At 52.3% G+C, this 20,756-nt stretch overlaps 2 protein-coding genes across 4 annotated transcripts; one reads left to right on the forward strand and one right to left on the reverse strand.

Annotated features, from left to right (window-relative positions):
• The first annotated feature begins 5,807 nt into the window (after positions 1-5,807).
• TUBB1 (tubulin beta 1 class VI) lies at positions 5,808-15,184 on the forward strand. Of its 3 annotated transcripts, none has more exons than XM_072801601.1 (5): positions 5,808-6,600; positions 7,916-8,037; positions 11,543-11,651; positions 12,151-12,261; positions 12,357-15,184. In XM_072801601.1, the coding sequence occupies exons 1-5, from the start codon at positions 6,237-6,239 to the stop codon at positions 13,454-13,456; spliced, it is 1,806 nt and encodes a 601-aa protein (XP_072657702.1). In that variant the 5' UTR covers positions 5,808-6,236; the 3' UTR covers positions 13,457-15,184. The 3 variants fall into 3 exon arrangements, with proteins under 3 accessions (XP_072657702.1, XP_072657703.1, XP_072657704.1); XM_072801602.1 differs by having other exon boundaries at positions 5,809-6,600; positions 7,342-8,037; XM_072801603.1 differs by lacking the exon at positions 5,808-6,600 and having other exon boundaries at positions 7,052-8,037.
• Positions 15,185-17,090: 1,906 nt separating this feature from the next.
• On the reverse strand, positions 17,091-20,746 carry ATP5F1E (ATP synthase F1 subunit epsilon). The gene is made up of 3 exons (XM_072801604.1): positions 20,389-20,746; positions 18,730-18,856; positions 17,091-17,248 (listed from the first exon to the last, which is right to left on the reverse strand). Exons 1-2 carry the CDS (start codon positions 20,418-20,420, stop codon positions 18,733-18,735), a joined length of 156 nt encoding a protein of 51 aa, XP_072657705.1. The 5' UTR covers positions 20,421-20,746; the 3' UTR covers positions 17,091-17,248; positions 18,730-18,732.
• Between the last annotated feature and the right edge of the window lie 10 nt (positions 20,747-20,756).

Raw genomic sequence — 20,756 nt, forward strand, 5'->3', positions numbered from 1 at the left:
TTTTAAAAAAAATAAAAACATTAAAAAATATAAATAAATAAATAAATAAATAAATAAATACCCACCTTTATCGCCCTTTACCGCTTTCAAAATTCCAAAGGTTTAGGGACTTGTGAGCCAGAAACTGCAAAGACCAGATACTGCGTTCATCGGCCCCACCAAGTGCATCTCTCCCATAAATCCCAGCACTGCGCGCAGGAGGTCAGAAGCAGGTGCCGGGAGGGCCGGGGATGTTCAGGTCTGAACAGAGCTGACCCTGCGCTCACCGGGATCCTCCTGACTGGGAAGCAACTCGCACTCAGACGAGGATGGAAAGCGCAGCCAGGGGGAGGGGAGGGAGTTGGACATTTATTTTTTTTTAAGGTTTTTATTTATTTATCCATGAGAGACCCAGAGAGAGGGGCAGAGACAGAGGCAGAGGGAGAAGCAGGCTCCCTACGGGGAGCCTGACGCGGGACTCGATCCCGGGACCCCAGGGTCACACCCTGGGCCAAAGGCAGATGCCCAACTGCCATGCCACCCAGGTGCCCATTTAACACCATACATTTCAAGGCGCCGAGGAGGAAGTGAGGTCTCCCCCGCCTGTGGGCCCGGGCTCTCTCTCCCTGCCGCAGGGGCCGGGGCCGTGGTCTCGGAGTGGAGCAGGCCGGCCTCGGGGCTCCGGGCTCCGCTGAGGGCCCAGCGCCAGCGGCCCTGGAAGTTTCCCCAGGGCCCAGTGGGAGGACATGCCTGGCGGGGCCACCCTCCCATCCCTCCTCCCCCCCCCCCGCCCCCCGCCCGCCACGTTTGGAGGAAAAGCACTGGTTTCTGTGTGTGGCCTGGGCTCGGGCGGCTCCGATCGGGCCCCCAGACCACAGCCTGGGCCCGCCCCTGCCCCCCAGCTCCTTGGCCGCGGGCAGAGTCTGGAGCCGCATCTAACAGACGTTGGGGGGCTCAGGGCTCTCCAGAGTCCACCATGGGGTTCTGACCCCGGGACCGACCTTGCGCCTGAGGCCCCCCTTCTGGATGTAACTAACGGAGTCATACCTGCGCCCTGGTGCTTCAAGGCAGAGGCGATGGCGTTCTAGAAGGCTCTCCACTCCGGGAGGCGTCTGCTCTCTCATCTGGTTCTGGGCACAAGCCTGAGCGGCCGAGTCAGGTGCTCTCACCCCCTTTACAGGTGGGGAGACCGGCTGCAGGGAGGTGGAGAGACCTTGGGTCAACAGGCAGGAGGCCCGGGGGCGCAGGTGTCACCCTCCCTCACGGTTTAGCCCCTGAAGTGCCCGGGCACGCTCGCGGCCCACCCCCGCCCCGGCCCCAACCCAGAAGCCTACTCATTCCTGAAGGTAAGAGCGATTTCTCCCCTCGTGGGGACACGGACACGCGTGCTTCGCAGTGGGGCCGGCGGCCCGCTCGCTACCCGAAGAGTGCACGGGATGAGTTTTGGTTTACTGTGCGGTTGCCTCAAGACCCTTTCTCTCCTTCGTGCCATGCGTCTGGCTCCCACGCGAGCTGTGGACACTCTGCCTCTTGTTCTGCCTTCCTGAGTTTGGCCACATCCTGGATACGGCGTTTGTTTTGGGGGCCTCCGCCGGCGCTCCGTGGGCAAGCCCGGCTTTGCGGGGTGCCGTGGCTGCCTTGCCGGCCACGCGCCTGTCACTTTGCAGACGCCTCTGCAGCGAACCCCCGGCGGACTACAGAGGGGGGCACACAGGCCATCCCGCCGCTGTCCCCAGTGCCATCCTCCCCTCTCTCGGCTGCACGTGAACGCCTGGGGGGAAACGTGGCTTCCTGGGGTCACATTTGTGGGGCTGACCTGCTAGCATCACCTTCAGGACACGTGGGTCACCGCTGGGCATGTGACATGGAGCCCGCTCAGGAGCTGGCCCGTGACCGGAGGGGTCTTGCTCGCTCACCTGATCGAATCTGCTCTGTCTCTATAGTCAGGTGGTCGGCAAGTATTTGTTGGGCACCTGGTTTGTGCCAGACCACTGTCCCCGCCCTGGGGACACAGCAGTGATGAGTCCCACGGGGCCTGCGAGAGACAGGGCGCCCTCCAGGGCCTAGAGCTCCAGGTCTAGGACGGTCCTCACAGCTCTCCAAGGGGTTGGGATTGAATGATGAGGACATAGCCATGGAAAGTGCTGAACTTTTAAAACAGAAGGAAGAATGGGTGCAAAGGCCTTGAAATACATACACAGGGACGCCTGGGTGGCTCACTGGTGGAGTGTCTGCCTTCGGCTCAGGGTGTGATCCCAGTTGAGGGATCGAGTCCCGCATTGGGCTCCCCTTAGGGAGCTCCTCCCTCTGCCTGCGTCTCTGCGTCTCTCCATGTGTCTCTCAGGAATAACTAAATAAAATCTTAAAAAAAAAAAAAAAAAAAAAAAAAGGAATACATACACATTGGTAGGCCTGACCAGCCGGAAGAAGCGATGGGGAGCATGGCAGCAGGGATGGCTGGCCAGGAGGTAGGCAGGGGTGAAGTCACCCGGGAGCAAACAGGACCCTCAACGCCCCTTCCCGACCTCCCAGCTGCAGGGCCCACTGCCTGGAGCACTGCAGCCCAGCCCAGCCCACACCTCCCACACAGCCTGACCTTTCTGCCCACCTCCCCGTCCCTCCTTCCCCAGGGGAGGCCTACACCTCACCCCCTCTGTGCCCTGACAGGTGTCTTCCCATCAGAGATCTGAACCCAACACATCAGCAGTGGCAAGAGGGCTGAGGGGTTGACTGTACCCTGCTTGCAGCTAGTTTCCCAGAAGGTAGGGGACGACGTCTGACTGGGACGATGTCTGATTTTCACTTCATAAGATCTCTCTTGTGACCACTGGGAGGGTGAAATGGAAGGAGGCAAGAGCAGGGGGCAGGTAGGGGCTGCTGTGGTCCCGGAGGGGAGAGTTGCTGATGACCAGGCAGGGATGCTCCCAGAGAGGCGGTGACAGTGGACGCATGGGGTTATGGGCCCGGGAGGTGGGGGCCGCTAGGCCAACCCCCTTATAGGCCAGAGGTGACGAGGAAGGCGAGCTGAGCGGTCCGGATGCTCCGGGTGCCCAGCTGGAGGCCACTGGCCAGCCTGCTTCCTGACTCCTCATAGCGTACCCTGGATGTCAGTGTCCGAAGACCCGTGAGCCTTGTCCCTTCGCTGGAGGACAGGCCCGAGGACACCATGCATTTGAAGCCGCAGAGAACTTGGCCAAGGCCAGCGGGCAGGGCTTGGTGCTGTCCCGTCTCTGCAAACCTCCCACTCCTCCCAGGTCCCCGGAGCCCCTAAATCGGACTCAGCCAATATTGGTTGGGTAAACGAATGGATTTCTGAGACTTTACAACAGAGGGTTCTTGGACAAACATGGGGCTTGAAAAAGTCTACATTTTTGTTTGATTTCAGCTCCAGGTATTGAACCGTCCCCTGCTTATCTCTGTTCCTGCCCCGGCACGTTGCTTATCAGGAACTGCACACCTTGGGAGAGGCGAGAGATGCGCTTGAGAAGGTTGTGTCCAGACACCTCGGAATCACAGCAGTTGGGGGGCCAGCGTGCGCCTGTGTGCTTCCTCCTGGAAACCAGAGACGCCACAGTCCAGGATGCGGACTCCCCGCGTCCCTGGAGAGGTGGCACCGCGGTCACATTGTGTGGCCCCGAGGCTGGAAGGGAGCCCGGGTCGCCCAGCAGGTTGCAGCGCTGGAGGGGGCCGAGGTCTGGCCTCCCCAGGTGGCCGGTCAGCCCTGCTTGGTGAAAACCAGCAGCGTCAACCTGGTCCTTCTCTCCTCTGCTTACTTATTCATCCTCCCAGAACTTTCTTGTACAGTAAGAGAGCACACAGCGAGGCAGAGTACAAGAAAGTAGAACTCGGTTCATCTGATGATCTGCCCACACCCGCTGACTCACTCATAATGGCCCCTCAGATGTCAGTTTCTTGCTAAGACATTTGGAAAAATTTTCTCCTTCTGAATCACAAGCAAACACTATAATTCAACAATCTTCTTGGAGTTATTCAAGGAACTTCAACGCGCTCAGAAGTGGAAGGATCAGGGGCGGAGGAAATCAATGAAATCTCTGAGTCTTCTGTTTTTCTCCTAATTACATTTCATTTGCCCAGCGGATGGGGGGGGGGGCCTCCATCTGACCGCCGAGGGACACCTCCTGGGGGAAGTCTGGAAGCAGCCGATTGGGGGTTTCTGGGTGACACTTGGTTTTTCTTATCATCTTAGTTCTGTGCCCATAATAGAGCCAAGTGTCATGCAGGAAAAGGCTTGCCATCGCCGCATCTTCTGGTGGACTGATGGCTACGGCCACCAGGGGACAGAGGGTGCTTCAGCTAAGGGCCGGCCTGGGGGTATTTGATCGTCCCTGGGCCTCGTCATGGGCATGGTGCACGCTCAGGGGGGCCCCGCTCCAGCCTTCTGCCCTCTTGGGCCATGCTCACTAACGCTCGGCCCTGAGCCGTCACTGCCCTTCCTTGTGGGGAGAGGAGGGGCCCATCACTCATCACCAACGGCCACTTCCAATCCCTTGGGCCTGGCGGGAGGACGGAACATGGGGGACGCCCTCCAGGGACACTGCTCACCTGCATCCCAGGAAGGGCCGTTTCTATTGGTCGGAGAGAGGCTCGCACATCCACCAGTCCCCTGGCTTTTGCTAAGCTGGTGGTCAGAGGGGAGCTCCTTCCCCGGGGGGGCTGGCTTGGCAAACACGGGGGCAACGGCGTGGAGACGGAGCGGAGACGGGGCGGACTGCCCATCACAGCGACCGCCTTCCCCTGCTCCATCCACACAGCTCAGTCCCCGGTGCACAGCCCCTGGGGCCCCGACACCCAGTCGGCACCCAGCTCCCAGGTGCTGTGCACACATCTGCTTCCGTCCCACCGAGCCCATGTGAGAAACCGCACCCGCGAAGGGGTGCTGGGGGTCGGCCCCTGCGTCTCTGTCTTCCCGCAAGCCTGGGTCTCAGGACCATCGTCCCATTTTACAGCTGGGGAAGTTGAGGTTTCGGGAGGAGGGGCCTGGTGCCACCAAGCCTCCGGCCCGACGGCCCCGCCCCTCGCGGTGGCCAAAGCTCAGCAGAGCCGCCCAGACTGAGTCAACACCGCCCGGAGCCGGGAATCAAAGCAAACATGGTCCCCCCTTCTTTTTTGCCAACCGCCCCATTAACAGAAAAACCTTTTAAGCGCCCATCTGGAGAGCTGGTCTTTCCCCTCCCTGAGCAAACGGAGATGACCAAGAGGAATGTGCTCCCGGGCGAGGTTCGGGAGGGCCCCGACGAATGAACACAGGCGGGTCACAGCTGCGCCTCGGCCCGGCCAACGCGGCCCCTTTCAGCGCCGCCAGCCACGGCTTCCCGGAATAGCGCGTGCGGTCGCTCATCGACAGCCCCTTCCTGACATCCAGCCTTCTTGGAACAGTCTAGACTTTCAGCCTAGACCACCGCTCAGGGGCCCGGGACGCGAGGCCTCAGGCGCCGTGCTCCCACCTCACCATTGGGACAGCCTCGTGAATAAGTACATTATTGGCTTTAGGAAAAGTTGCCGCCCTCAGCAAGGCTGCTCGGAGAGCCCGGCCCGGGCGCCTCCACAAACGCTCACTGAGGCCCTCCCCGTGTCAGGCCCTCGGGACGGGAGATGCAGCAGAGGATAAGCTGCAAACCCGCTGAAAACCAGGGGGCTGGGGCCCGCGGGGAGCTCCCACCGGGCTGCTGCGGGACCGGGGGTGGGGGTGGGGGGGTCTGCCTTGGAGTTCTGAGGTCCCGCCAGCAGGGGAGGGTGGGGAGGGCAGGTGAGGGGTCAGAGGGAAGAGCGCAGGAGGGAAGGTAGGCAACTTCTAGGGGAGCTGAAGGGTTGATTCTGTGTATGTATTTTTTTTAACGTGTGAAAAAATGCTAAGTACATGCAAATTTCCTCCTCTCGAAATTGCACTTTCTTCTCTTTACCTTCGGGGGTGGCAAGGTTTGGACCAGAAGCATCTGCAATCATGTGGTCATTCAGCTGGGAGTAGAAAAACATTCCAACCTTAGAGATGTTGCAAGAGTATTAATCTTGTACTTAGTTTGCAAAGATTCACCAATTGTTAACATTTTGCCACATTTGTTTAACCTGTCTCTCGACATTTATCACATTGTTACCGTGGTTGCCCAACTGTTTGCCAGTAAGCTGGGGGCAAGGTGACTCCTGACCCTGAACGTTTTGTAGTTTCTCGGGAAAACAAGAATTTCCATTTGTGTAACCGTTAGGCCAGGATCGAATTCAGGAAATACACGGTGGATACAATGTGGTTACTCGGTCTACATGGTCTGTATTCAGGTTTCTTAGCTGTCCTGCTAGTGTCCCTTACCGCAGCTTCTCGGCGGGGCCGGGATCTGACCGAGGGTCACCCGGAGCTCTCGGTCCGCACATGGCACATGGCCCGTGAGGTCACTAGACAGTGCAGGACAAGCAGGCCTGTGCTGGCACCCACGGGGCAAAGTCCTTCTCCACGTCTGATTTCTCCTGAGGGATTCCAGCTCCTCCTACGTTGTGGCTCAGCTCCTTTGGGAGAAGTAGGGGCTGTTTTGCAGCCCAAAGTCCCCTCCTACAAAGCAGTTAGTGACTTTCCTGTCCTTACCACTGACCTCCCACCTTGGGCCTTGCCAGGTTTGTGCACAGTACGCAGGGTTTAGGAGCTGCGGGTCTGGGTGGGGCTCGGGCCCAGGCAGGACCGACCCTTCCGCCAAGGTCACCTGCCGGTGGGAGGCAGGGGAGAGAGTGTCCAGGGAGGGTCTGATACCTTCCGTCCTGCCTTTGAATCCGGGTCCAGGGGCCAGTGTCCGCCACCGAGAGCTCCTCCATCGGCTCAGGGCCCCCGCACGGGTCTCCTTCATTTCCACATCCCCGGCTCCTGCTGCGAGCCCAGCACACAGCAGGTCCCTGTGTGTAGCTGTTCCGAGAGCGGGGACCTTGGGAGCTCGGCCAACACTGGAGAGGGGGTCTGAGGACGCAGGTGCCCCCCGGTGTGGTTGTCCGCTGCTGCCCCAGGGGCTTCGGCATGCAGGGCAGGGGAAGAGCCACGCCGGTGTGAACGTGCGTGGCAGGGGAGGGCAGGTGGCCACGAGCCTGGTGGCCCAGTGTGGCGGCATCGTGAGCCCTGACAGGGCCGCTTTCTGAGGACCAAAGCCCGGGAGAGGGGCTGGAGAGGAAGCGTGGGGTCACGCTGGGAAAGGCCTCGATGGTGAGCCTGGAATCTGGAATTGAGATTGTGCCTCTTGACAGCGCTTCCCCAAACTCTGAAGATCACTCGTTGCCTTTACAATTCTCGCCAAGTTCAAAGGAAACTTTCTCTCATTAGCCTTTTCCTATTATAAATACTAATTAATTTTTTTCTTCTGTTATCATTAGACAATGTAAAGTAAAAATGTCCACCCATGTCTCCCTGAAGGGCAGCTCAGTGGCTGTCTGACCACTCCTGAGGAAAGACAGCTGGAGACCCTGGGAGCCATGGCCGGTTCTGAAGGCCAGGGAGGGGCATGTCTCGCTGGCTGCGGGACTACGGTGAAGTCACTTCATGCTCTGGATACGGTGGCCTCCCCTGTCAAGTGATGGGTTGAGACAAAGGATTCCTCATGATACTGCTGGCTTGGTCAGGGAAAGCTCTCTGGAGGTGGTCTGGTCACCCCATGAGCTGGGAGCTGTGGCTCCCTTGTCATATCATGAGCCCCCCCAGCAGGGAGCCCACAGGTCAGTGTCCACCACGGCAAGGCCCACATCTCGTGCTAGGCCTCCAGGCACTGTGAACAAAGGCAGCCTTTGGTCTTGAACTCTAGGAAGTGACTGGGCGATATTCTGTGTTGGGAGAGGAAGAAACACCCCCTCCACCAGGATGACAGGCAGAGAGCAGAAGAGTAGCAGTCGGGCCTCTTGGTCAGCTGGTTCCATCAGTGTGGTGACCAGAGCCGTGTTGGGTGCTCACCAGTGCAGGGCGGCTCTCCCAGAGACCCAGGATTCCGTGAAGACCCTACACTTGGACACAAAGCCAGGATGCGTGAAATCGTACATATTCAGATTGGCCAGTGTGGCAACCAGATTGGAGCCAAGGTAAGAGCTTGATTCCCGGGACTAGCTTTCCCTGCAGGCCCCGGGTGTGGCCCACAAACGAAGTATCCCAGGTCAGCAGGCAAGGCAGCAAGTCCAGCAGATGGCCTGCACTTGCTGAATACTTGGCTTAATTAAACAAAGCCCATGGTGAAGGGGACACAGCTGATGGCACAGGCTGCAAGGGTTAACTGAATTCATGTTATCTCGCCGCCACTTGCAGGTACACCATGTTTACTTTTATGACCTGTGACCTACGACTTTTGTATCTAAAGACAGTAATTTGTCTCAAAACAGTTGCCTAAAGTTTGTTGGGCAACTTTTTACACCATATCACGAAGATGCCTTTGCCTCTCTTCTCTTGTTTATGTTACAAAGTTTAAAAAGATCCACATCTGTTCCATTTAGTAAGCAAAAGAAGACTAATGAGGTAAACCTAAATGTTTTAGTAGCAGAAATAATTAAAATACACTCCCAGGAATATAAATGAGTGTGTCCTCACCTAAACTTTTGTACAAAGTGCCTGAGTCGGTGGCTAACTAAGAGATGACACAGCCCAACAGGCCTCCAACCTAAATTTTAACCCCAATTTTACACAGTTGTACTGTGTTAACAACCATCTCATTGTTTCCTTTGCCATTTTGAAATTAGTCTCACTAGTATGAACTGCGTTACAAATTAAATTGCATTGGGGCACCTGGGTGGCTCAGTCGGTTAAGGGTCCCACTCTTGGTTTTGGCTCAGGTTGTGATCTCAGGGGTCGTAGGATGGAGCCTGTGTGGGCTCCGTACCCAGCAGGGAATATGCTTGGAAACTTCTCTTCCTCTGCCAACCCATGCCTCTCTCTCTCTCTAAAATAAATAAATAAAAATAAACAAATCTTAAGAAAATTAATTGCATTAGAAGTTAAAACAATTGTGGTAAAACATACACAGTATAATATTTACCATTTTTTGAAGATTTTATTTATTTACTCATGAGAGACACTGAGAGGGAGGCAGAGACACAGGCAGAGGGAGAAGCAGGCTCCCTGCAGGGAGCCCGATGTGGGACTCGATCATGACCTGAACTGAAGGCAGATGCTCAACCCCTGAGCCACCCAGGCATCCCTAAAATTTACCATCTTAATCATTTAAAGAATATATTTTATTTATTAGAGAGACTGAGAGCACAAGCAGGAGGAGTGGCAGAGGGAGAGGGAGAAGCAGACTCCCCACTGAAAAAGGAGCCTGACAATGTGGAGCTCGATCCCAGGAACCCTGGATCATGACCAGACGCTTAACTGACTGAGCCACAGGCGACCCACCATCTTAATCATTTTTAAGTGTACAGTTCACTAGTGTTAAGCATATTCACGGTGTTGTGCTTCCAATCTCCAAATTGCTTTTCCTTTTGCAAAACTGAAACTCTGTTCCCATTATATACTAACTCCCCATTTCCCCTCCCCCAGCCCTAGGCACCCATCCTTCTACTAGCTAAGAATTTGAACTTTTTAAAAAAATTCATATTTATTTAGAGAATGTGTGTGAGCAGGGTGGGGGCACAGAGGGAGAGGGAGTCTCTGGCAGTCTCCACGCCCAGTATGGAGCCCAATGCAGGGCTCGATCCTGCCACCCTGAGATCATGACCAGAACCCAAATCAAGAGTCGAAGGTCCAGGGACGCCTGGGTGGCTCAGTGGTGAAGCATCTGTCTTTGGCTCAGGGCATGATCCCGGGGTCCTGGGACTGAGTCCCACATCAGGCTCCCTGTGAGGACCCTGCTTCTCCCTCTGCCTGTGTCTCTGCCTCTCTCTCTGTGTCTCATGAATAAATAAATAAAATCTTAAAAAAAAAAAAAAGTCGAACGTGCAAACAACTCTGCCATCCGGGTGCCCCAGAATTTGAACTTATTTAGGAACCTCATAAAAGTGACATCATACAGTATCTGCCATTCTGTGTCTGGCTTATCTCACGGAGTATTATGTCCTCAAGGCTCAACCACGTTGCAGCCTGTGTCCAAATCTTCCTTTTTTATGGCTAAATAATAGTTCCTTGTGTGGATACACCACATTTTATCTACTCATCTGTCCATGGACACATAGGCTGTTTCCACCTTTTAGTGATTGTGAATAATGCAGCTAGGAAGAACTAGTCTTCTAATGCAGCTGTTTATTTTTTATTTATTTATTTTTTAGATTTTATTTATTTATTCATGAGAGACACAGAGAGACAGAGGCAGAGGGAGAAGCAGGCTCCATGCAGGGAGCTGGATGTGGGACTCGATCCGTGGACTCCAGGATCACGACCTGGGCCAAAGGCAGACGCTCAACCGCTGAGCCACCCAGGCGTCCCTAATGCAGCTATTTAAAAGCTGGGGCAAAGAATATCACTGCCGGAGACGAAGTTGCCATCTTTCCACACCACGCTGATGAGACTTTCCTAAGTCAAACACAGAGAAGTGGGAGGCCCCAGCCCTGCCCTCTGAAGTGGGTAGATAATCTGGAGCCAGGCTCAGAGAGGAAGTGCAGGGTCGAGATAGGGCCTCCGCTCTTAACGCACCATCATGTCTTCTGGTGTAACGTTAGAGCCCTAGTGACTACTTATTATTTGGGGCCATACTTAGTTGGTGGTGTCATAGAACTTAAATTTATTTATTCCTTCAGCCCCTGAACAGTGCTGGTAAATTACTATAAAATAGAGTCTGGTTAATGAGACCCCGGCCAGGGCACAGCCATCACTTATAAGATAGGGCTAGGAAAACACCCTTGGGGATTTTAACATAAATGAATATATTTTCATTGCACTTGAATATGTCCTTCTCTAGGGCAATGAAAGGGGCTATCTCAGTAACTGTTTCCATATTAAGAGCTCTGCACACAGCTATATTAATAAATACTGTATGTGTGATTGAAAGTGTCATGTGTTTCAAATAGTTGCAGGAGTTGTGCATAATCTTGAATTGTGTGCACACCTGATCATGAAAAATGCACACTGCTAAAAGCCGTGCCTGGATGTCCTAGTTATGGGCTTTTTGGAAAACTGCATGAAAATAAATCCCCAAGTGAAGGAGGAATTATTGTAAAATCAGATAAGAATTCAGTCCATTTTCATTTAATGGGATCTATACTTTACTAGCTCGAAGCACTGTAAGGTGAAATTACAGATACCCTGTCTGATGTGAAATTGTAAAACGACAGGTTTAATGTATATGACGGCCTCCATTTAATAGGAGCAAAATCCAATTTAATATTTTATGTGTTGGCATTTTATTTAAGGCATTCAGGTGGGTATAAAACACAGTCTTCATATTCATGTTTAGTAGAGGCAAGAGCAAATTACACTGTGCAGTGGGCATTGACAAAATGGGCCTAAAAGAACGTCTGGGAAAGGAGAGGCCAGACAGACGGCTCCAGGCAGGCCCAGGAGCACCCTCTTCCTGTCTCTCTGGTCAACCTGCTGGCTCCCAGGTGCCTACCTGCCCTTTACTGGGGGTCCCTCTGTACTGACTTCCCCTCCTGCTGCTTTCAGTTCTGGGAGGTGATTGGCGATGAGCACGGGATCAACTCAGTGGGCGGCTACTGCGGGGACTGTGCTTTGCAGCTGGAGAGGATCAGCGTGTACTACAACGAGGCCCACGGTAGGACCCTGTGCTCTGGTAGCAATGGTCACCTGCCCCAGGGACGCGGTCAGACGAGGGCCTGGGGAACAGAGCGTCAGAGTGATGTCTAGGCAGAGCCGTGAAATCCCCGGTGCAGCGGATCCCCAAGTCCCATCCACGGCAAGGAAGGACCCCCGATGAAGTCACGGGGTGGGGTGGGGGTGCATGTGTCTTAACGCCTGCTGCCAAGCACCAACTTTCCTGTTTAGTTTTTAAATGAAAACCCGGAGACACTTCCAGCAGGGGCATAATCTCCATCATGGGCACGACGACAAAACAAAACAGAACATGACGGACAAAGTATTTTGAAGGTATTTTATAGACTTGAGCACTCGTTGTTGGGGTCAAGGATATCACTCTGAATGTCTGTCTTCTAGGATAGCTTTTTCCTGACTGGTATCACAAGGTTCTATTTTGATGAAACATTAACTATTAGAAAAACAACAGTTTGCTGACTTCTTCTTATTTTTCTACACAGGTAAGAAATATGTGCCTCGGGCGCTGCTGGTGGACCTGGAGCCTGGGACGATGGATAGCATCCGATCCAGCAAACTGGGAGCGCTCTTTCATCCAGACAGCTTCATCTACAGTAGGTTTTCCTGCAAGGGTCCCCCAGTATCTGCCCCCCACCCCCCCCCAACCCCGACACCCAGGCAGCCTGGTTACAGGCCTCTCCCTGCGCAGGTAACTCTGGGGCTGGCAACAATTGGGCCAAGGGCCACTACACGGAGGGCGCCGAGCTGGCCGAGAGCGTGCTGGACGCCGTGCGCAGCGCCAGCGAGGCCTGCGACTGCCTGCAGGGCTTCCAGCTGGTGCACTCACTGGGCGGCGGCACGGGCGCGGGCATGGGCACGCTGCTGCTGAGCAGGATTCGTGAGGACTTCCCCGACCGCATCCTGAACGCCTTCAGCGTCCTGCCGTCGCCCAAGGTGTCGGACACGGTGGTGGAGCCATACAACGCCGTGCTGTCCCTGCAGCAGCTGGCGCAGCACGCCGACGCCTGCTTCTGCATCGACAATGAGGCGCTCTACGACATCTGCGTCCGCACGCTCAAGCTGGCGGCACCCAGCTACAGCGACCTCAACCACCTGGTGTCCCTGACCATGAGCGGCATCACCACGTCCCTGCGCTTCCCGGGCCAGCTCAACGCCGACCTGCGCAAGCTGGCCGTGAACATGGTGCCCTTCCCACGCCTGCACTTCTTCATGCCCGGCTTCGCGCCGCTCACTAGCCGCGGCGGCCAGCAGTACCGCGCACTCACGGTGGCCGAGCTCACGCAGCAGGTGTTCGACGCGCGCAACGCCATGGCTGCCTGCGACCCGCGCCGCGGCCGCTACCTGACCGTGGCCTGCATCTTCCGGGGCCGCATGTCCACCAGGGAGGTGGACGAGCAGATGCTGACCGTGCAGACCCGGCACAGCAGCTGCTTCGTGGACTGGATCCCCAACAATGTCAAGGTGGCCGTCTGCGACATCCCGCCGCCGGGTCTGAGCATGGCCGCCACCTTCATGGGCAACAGCACGGCAGTGCAGGAGCTCTTCAGCCGCGTGGCTGAGCACTTCTCGGCCATGTTCCGCAGGAGGGCGTTTGTGCACTGGTACACCAGCGAGGGCATGGACGTGGGCGAGTTTGCCGAGGCCGAGAGCAACATCCATGACCTGGTGTCCGAGTATCAGCAGCTCCAGGACGCCAAAGCCGCTGAGGAGGAGGAGGACGCAGAGGCCGTGGGGGAGGCAGAAATGGAGCCGGAAGACGGGCCCCAGGTACCTGGTGAGGCCGCGTGAGGCCTAAGCAGGGTCCCTGCAGGGTTCCTGTCCGCCCCAATGATCACATGCGCATCCCGGAGACAGGGCCCAGGTGGGAGCTGGGGGCACTGGGGCCTCCCGCTGGCATTCGCTAACCTTTGAGACTTCCATACTCCTGTGCAAACTCTATTAACTGGTTTTTAATAGCAAAGTGAATTTGTTGCGAAGCACTGCCTTTGTTTAACAATGTTGATTGGGTAGTCACTGCACGCACAGCTCCCTACCAGACACCAAGACTCCGGGTGTGCGGCATGTGCTCTCCACCCTTTCATGGTGCTGACAAGCACCCTGCCACCCTTGCTTGGCACCCTTGCTAAGAGTCTTACCCTAGGTTCTGTCATGTGTGCTGCCCAGCATCCTACCTCCTGGTACTTGCTGGCCTCCAGAAGAGCCAGGTGACTAATTGGTACGTGGGGAGCTGTGCAGCCAAGGCAAGTGAGTCAGCATCCACTAGTGAATTGTGTAGACCTTGTGTGCACGTCAGCGTACTAACTGGAAAGGGAAAATGGGAGGAAAAAAAAAGTGGCAATGCTTTTCATCAAAATACCTGGCCAACCTCCCTCCCCCAAACAACAGGCAAAACTCACCAACTCCAATCCTCTGATCTTTATTTCTGAATAGCTAGCTTTTAATGTGTGTGTTGAGATAGTTTCTTATGAGTGTTGGATTCTGGGAATTCATTAATCACCATCTTCAGTTTTCCTTGTAAAGGCTATTTCAAAATGCCCTTTTCACTTTCATTCAGTAAACACTTTCTGAAAGCGCTCTGTAGCCTCTGCTCTTTCAGAAAGGGCACCCGGTGTGCTGGGCAACCATTCAAATGCAGGAATTCAGCAGCCGCCCGCTGCAGTGTCCTTCCTCCTTGTGGAGGACGTGAGCTCATTAGGGAACTTTTACAGTTCAAATTAATTTGCAGAAGTTGCCATAAATGTTTGCATGATGACACAGCTTTAGCCATTACCAGAGTTTAATCTGCTCACATTACAACAGGACCAAATACACAGGAGTGTAATCAAATCATCCATAACTTTTTAATTACAGTTTACCTATTTCTGACATACAGCACAGCCATCCCTTCCAGGGCCATAAGGGTCTTAATGGCCTTCTAGAATTACCACTGAGCTATCCTATTTGATCCATGGGTAGTCAGCAATGGAAGAGGCTCTGACCCTCCCTGCAGGAAATATTTACTTGCAACCAACTAGGCTCTGGTTTCCCGATTCGTGTTGGTAATCTGCAATAAGGTTAGCAGGTGGCTGCACAACACTGGCTGCTCATGCTGAGAAACATCACTCCTCATGTATGCATTGTGATATAACTACACCAAATCTGTATGGGGAGAAAATGAGGTTCTGCTAATCAGCTTCACAAGCCTTTTACCTACAACACTTAAAAAAAAAAGTTTTAAACACTTTCTACTTGTGGTTCAAGCACTAAAACCAAAAGTATATTTATTAGGAAACTGTACCTATGCTGTTTGAAGTTCATAACTTCTTAGAAACTAAAAAGACTTATGACCTTTGAAGTTATAAGAATTTATATATGCTTCCTCTAGCACTTTCCTTCTCCAATCTAAAAAGGCAATCAAATAGATACAAGGAAGAATACAGATCTAAATTAAAAAAGAAAAAAAAAACCTGCTGATTTATATTACTGTCAAGATTTTTGTTTGCTCAATAGTAATCATTAAAGTACAAGGAAATTCAATTTTAAATGGCTAAATTGCTTTATTTCAGACTAAATAAATTCCTTTTCTTGGAGCCTAACCGCCCAGACTGATTAATTTGAGTAGTTAAAAATATTTCAAAATGTATCTCACCATCCTACTCTTTTGTATGGTAGAAATAGATTAAAACGCGCGCGCGCACACACACACACACACACACACACACAAACAAAAAAACCCACTAGAAACCAAAAGAAATCTGTCCCCTCAGATTTTGAGCCTATTTCTTTAGTGGTATGGTTGCCATGGCGACACTGGTCTCAGAGGCAGAGACACGGGATCAGGATTTCAGACCTTGTCCGGTTCCTTCACTTTACCCACAAGAACCCTGCATGAGCAGAGATTAAGGACTCCCTCGAAAATCACTCAACTAGTTAGTGAAATATCCACAGGTCTAATCAGGGTCCCCTGGTTGTCTGGACACAGTAGTCCTGCCAGCTGGCCTGGATACAGGAGTTTACTTTATCCCAGTATCAGTTCAGGATTTTTAATCACAGAGAAAGAGGCTTGAAGAATCTTCGTTGGGTAGTAAACTTGTCTTTTATTCGGTTACTTTACCCAGTTCCCTATCACCAGCCCCCATCCCTAAGTCTCACCTTAATTACCCCATCTGCCACTCTCCCGGAGATGACTTCTCTCTAGTTACTCAGCTGGAAAGAATTCAGCCCTTTGCCCATCAGCTTTGTTCGTCTATGAAAAAGGCCTGACAGCCTTGGGATCCATTTATTTCTATCCTGTAATGAAAGATGCTTCCTAGGACCTTGATCTTGGGAACCGAAGTGCTGGCAACTGAGGTGCCCTGACCTCAGGACAGCAGATCAGCCCAGGCAAAGAGTTCACGGGACCCTCAAGTGGCTACCGCCCAGTGGCCCAGCTCTCACACTCATCCAGAAGCTCCTCCTTGCATGTCCTGGGCCAAGAATTAAATAAAACCTACAGGTCAAGTGTCCCGGGGCAGGAAATCGCCTGCAGAAGGCAGAACAAAAGCATTTTCTTGGGCTCCTCCTCAGCACTGCTCAGTGGCCCCCACATCTTATTGTTAGCTTAAGTACCATGGTGAGAACTGGTCCTGGCATAGAAGCTGAACAGTGTTTCAAAATTTCCTGTTCAAATTTATTTCTCCATTCTCCAAAACAGTTAAAAATCAAGCAGTTAACTTTGCAGTGGGTGTTTTACTCAGCTGAGTGCTTCCAAGTTTCAAAGGAAGATAAAAACAAAACACTTGCAACAAGTCTTCACGCCTGAGTATTTAATGAAGAAGCTAGTCACTGTGCAAACACCACAGAGCAGTTGCCTTCCTCATGCCCGAGACCTGCAGGCAAGTTTTAAAGATTTAACTACAGCTCGGCCATCAACTTGATGAGCAATGTACTGAATGGCTCTGCTCCATCTCCCAAGAGGAGCACTCCCAGGACAGAGATTCATTTACAAAACAACGTGAAGCACATTTCTTGCTTAAATCCCGACAGGAGCAGTTCTCCACAGGTTTTAAGTGTATGATAAAAAGTGAAGACCACAATTTAGTACTTTTCCCCTCTAATCTATGCTTTTAGTAATTATTGTCATTTAGACTACTGGCTAAGGAAGCTGCACAGGAGAATGAGGCCAGTGGATAAAAACCCGTCCACCACTCTGCCGTGCCTTCTGCAATTCAAAGATAAGGGACAGTGAGAGCCTCAACAAGAGGCTAATTTTGTCAATTGATACCATGAAAAAGAGAACTTTCTATCCTGAGACATTTAAAACATCTTTTCTGTTTCCCTCTGCTCATGAGATACTAAATCTGCCTCCCCCCACCATAAGAAACTCTGGTTTGCAAGGTCCTAATCCTGCAGCAGTACATGGTTCCTATGAATAAAAAGTCCAAAGGAAAACAAAAACCAACAGTGAGAGTGAACCATACTTTAATTTATTGGCATTGTCAACCTAGGACAAGACAGGGATTTTTTTTTTTTCCATGAAGGGATATCGTTTTCAATCTGCCATAACATGTACCCACACATCTTCACCTCGGAAAATGTAGCATTTCAAGCTTTAGTCAGGGTCTAGGAGGAAAGAAGAAAATGCACCAGTTGCTAGTCTTTTGTGTTTTCTTAAAAATGCAACATGAACATGGGCAAGGACTTCCTTGTCACGAACTGTATAACTCTGGCGTCACTTTGCATGGCTGATGCTGACTCTTGGCTCTTGGCTGTTAGAAGTGCTGGTTCACCTGCATGGCCCTGACTGAACGGGGGACTCTTCCCTCCTAAGCAGGACCAAGTACACTCCTGGCAATAAAGAAACTACTCTGCCTTTAAAAAGACACTAAAAGCCCCCTGTGCTCCTGGGCTGGGAGCATCCCCTGCAGGGCATATGGAGAGCAGTTTTGCTGTTCTATTTTGTTTACTGTAGCTGGACACCATTTCCTGATCCCAAGGACATCACAAGGTCAAGGTAGCTTGATGCAGAGTTTGGCTCGGCTCTGCTGCAGGGTCTCAGTGATTTTCTCAGCTAGCTCGTTGTTAAAACAAAACAATGCAAGATAAAACCAGGTCTCATTACTTAGAATTATGAGATGAGACAGAGAGCCCCTAGAAAAAGGGCTACATTCAAAACACCGCATCTCCAGACTCATAATAAAATATTTACTAATTCAAAATGGAAATGAAAAGTGCTTAGGGGAGACAGCTCCAATAAGTAAAATTGCTCATAACCACAAGCTGCCAAAGGATTCATATTGATCACATTTCCTTGCTACTGCAGGTCTGATGCCTTTTTTAAAGCCAAACAAGAAAATTAAATCTGAAAAACATCTCTCTGGTTATTTGCCTTGCTTATCTTTGAAATAACAACGTCAAGAAGAAGTTTGGAGATCAAATCACTTCGGTAGTTGGGAACGAAGAGTCAGAATTTATCAACTGTACAAAACTGTTATTGCACAGAATTCACTCTACATGTCCCGTATCTCTGGAGAAGAAAGATGAACCAAGGCCTTCGAAAGAATCAGAAATTTAGCAAAAACAGTTGTCACTGCAGGGTCTTGCAGATGTTACTGCTTGATAAAATCACAGGACCCTTGCCTGTGCTTGTAGCCGTCATGTTCAGGAAGCAGTCATTTGTGAGAACATTAGCAGATGTGGGGGAATAAAGACGCAAAGAACCGCAATTTGTCATGCCCCTGAACTGTTATGTAACTCCGACAGCAATTACAAAAAGTGGGGAGTTTATCCTCCAAATTATTTGATGTTGTGCAGACAAATGAAACAGGTTTAATTAAAATAAGATGGCTCTCTACCTAAGCACTGCTAAATGAGCTGAAAATCAATGTGCCAATTACTTCTGCTTGTCAGGGCCCGAAACAAGATTCTTTTATGATGCCACAGGAATCCTATCACCTGTATGCTTTAAATTATTACCCTGCTAAATAACATCTGAATGTACTGATTGACCAAAAAAACGGTCAGAATTCAAAACTAAGATTACTTTGTTTTGAAGGTACTCTAAAAACAAGATGCAAGTCTTCTCTAACAAATTAGTAACTTACAGATTACTCCTTTTTCACTTTCACAATTTTTACGGTGCTGCCGGAAGTCTTCTCGGCATTTGCTTTGAATTCTGTCTTCAGTGCCTCTCTCACTGCTTTTGCACAGATCTGGGAGTATCGGATGTAGCTGGAAGTAAAAGATAACATAAAATTAATGTTCAATGATCCGACCAAATTGGTATTACTTTTTTTTTCTTCCTATACTTAATTTTGGTTAGATTGTACATTATTGTAGAACTGGATTGAAAAATGATCCGTGCCAGAAGCAATCTACACAGAGAAAAAGACCAGAAAGAAATGTACCTAAGTCTTAATTGACATTAGGATGGGTAATCTTTGGTTTTTCTTCCTTGTACCATCTTCCCTCTTTAGTACATGTTAAAGTAAAAGATACATAATGATTTTAAAAAAGAAAAATCCGGGATCCCTGGGTGGTGCAGTGGTTTGGCGCCTGCCTTTGGCCCAGGGCGCGATCCTGGAGACCCGGGATCGAATCCCACGTCGGGCTCCCGGTGCATGGAGCCTGCTTCTCCCTCTGCCTATATCTCTGCATCTCTCTCTCTCTGTGTGACTATCGTAAATAAATAAAAAAAAAAAAAAAGAAAAGAAAAATCCCACAGTACAGGAAGTAGAGCAAAATGTTATGAGAGGCTATAAGTATTTCCCCCCACCTTTTTTTTTTTACTTAAGTTTTTTTTCTTTATGCTATTCTTACAAGATAAAGTATATGTAATTAAGAGGAAGAAAACTATTTTGAATTCAATAGTTCTTCCTCTGATTACTTCAAGGTTTTCTTGAGAGAATATTGGATTTTGTTCTACAAGTCTGCCACTGATGACACTTCCCAATTAAGGTTTCTAAATGAAACTGAAAAGTCCTTACAGAACATCCTCAATTCTAACAAAACATCTAACAGCCTGCTTCCTGTTTGGTAGATGGACTCCCATCAACATCTTATTTTCCAAAAAATGTCAGCTCACTTTTTACACTTTTTGAAAACAGGAAAGGGGGGAGGGGGGAAGGAGTGCTGCTGTCTATTTTCTTAGGTTTCAGATTTGTTTTTTTGGGCCAGAGGCAGGCATTTCAATGCCTCCTCAGGCTCTGACTAATTGGGCTGACCTTCAGGCTGCTCCATCCTTCCGGAGAGCTTATGCACCTGTAGACGCGAGAGAATCAACCAGGAGGATAACGATGCGAGCCCCGCTGGGGGGCGGGGGAAGGGGGGGCACCGCACCTGTCAGAGCAGGTGCTCAGTAACCCGCCCCGCGCCTGGGGCCTGGGTCTCCCTCGGCGCCCGCCGTCATCGTCCCCGGGGCCGGGCCTCCGGCTGCTCCGTGTCGCGCAAGTGCCCGCGGTGCCACCCGGTCAGCTCACATGGCAGCGGGTGCACGAAGCCACAGGTGTGAAGGCGGGGACCCCCCCCCTCGGCCCCGCAGGTCGCGTGGTCGCGCGGGCCGCAAGCGGGAGCTCCGGCGGCCTCCACTGCTCTCGCCGACGGGGGTCAGCGGGGTCCCCGCAGGGGCTCGAGGCTCCCCCGCCCCCCGCCGCCATCTTGGGCCCGCGCTCCCCTCCCCCCGCCGCCGCGGCCCCGACCCCCGCCGTGACCTCCGACCCCGGGCCGCGCCGCCGGCCCCCCGCACCCCCGAAGCGCGGGTCTACCTGAGTCCAGCCTGTCGCCAGTACGCCACCATGATGTCGCGAGCGCGGGCGCGTCGGGTCGAATCGCGAGGACGCCTCAATGTCGGCTCTGCGCGCGGCCCAGCGACAGGAAGGTCAGGCTTGGGAACCGGAAGAGGCGGGACTCCGGACCTGCCAATCTCACCGCCTCTTGCCCCGCCCGCCCTCCCAAGCAGCCCCTGCTGCCCCGCCGCGGAATCCCCCCGACGCCGGGAGCCAATGGGGGCGCGCGGCCGGGGCCTCGGGTGCCAATCCCCGGGCGGGCCGGCCGGCCGCGCCCCCCGATTGGCTCCGCGGGAGCCCCGGTGTACCCCGCGGGCTTCCGTAGTACCCCGGCGGGGCGGCGGGGG

This window comes from Canis lupus, chromosome 26, assembly GCF_048164855.1.
Source record: "Canis lupus baileyi chromosome 26, mCanLup2.hap1, whole genome shotgun sequence".
Taxonomy (NCBI): domain Eukaryota; kingdom Metazoa; phylum Chordata; class Mammalia; order Carnivora; family Canidae; genus Canis; species Canis lupus.

Bases quoted from the DNA above. Each gene is read 5' to 3' on its own strand.
- TUBB1 (XM_072801601.1), top strand. From the start codon at position 6,237: ATGTGGTTACTCGGTCTACATGGTCTGTATTCAGGTTTCTTAGCTGTC. The intron at 6,601-7,915 runs GTTTGTGCACAG...GGTGCTCACCAG, and splicing joins CCCACCTTGGGCCTTGCCAG to TGCAGGGCGGCTCTCCCAGA. The intron at 11,652-12,150 runs GTAGGACCCTGT...TTTTCTACACAG, and splicing joins GTACTACAACGAGGCCCACG to GTAAGAAATATGTGCCTCGG.
- ATP5F1E (XM_072801604.1), bottom strand. From the start codon at position 20,420: ATGGTGGCGTACTGGCGACAGGCTGGACTCAG. The intron at 18,857-20,388 runs GTAGACCCGCGC...TTTTACTTCCAG, and splicing joins TGGCGACAGGCTGGACTCAG to CTACATCCGATACTCCCAGA.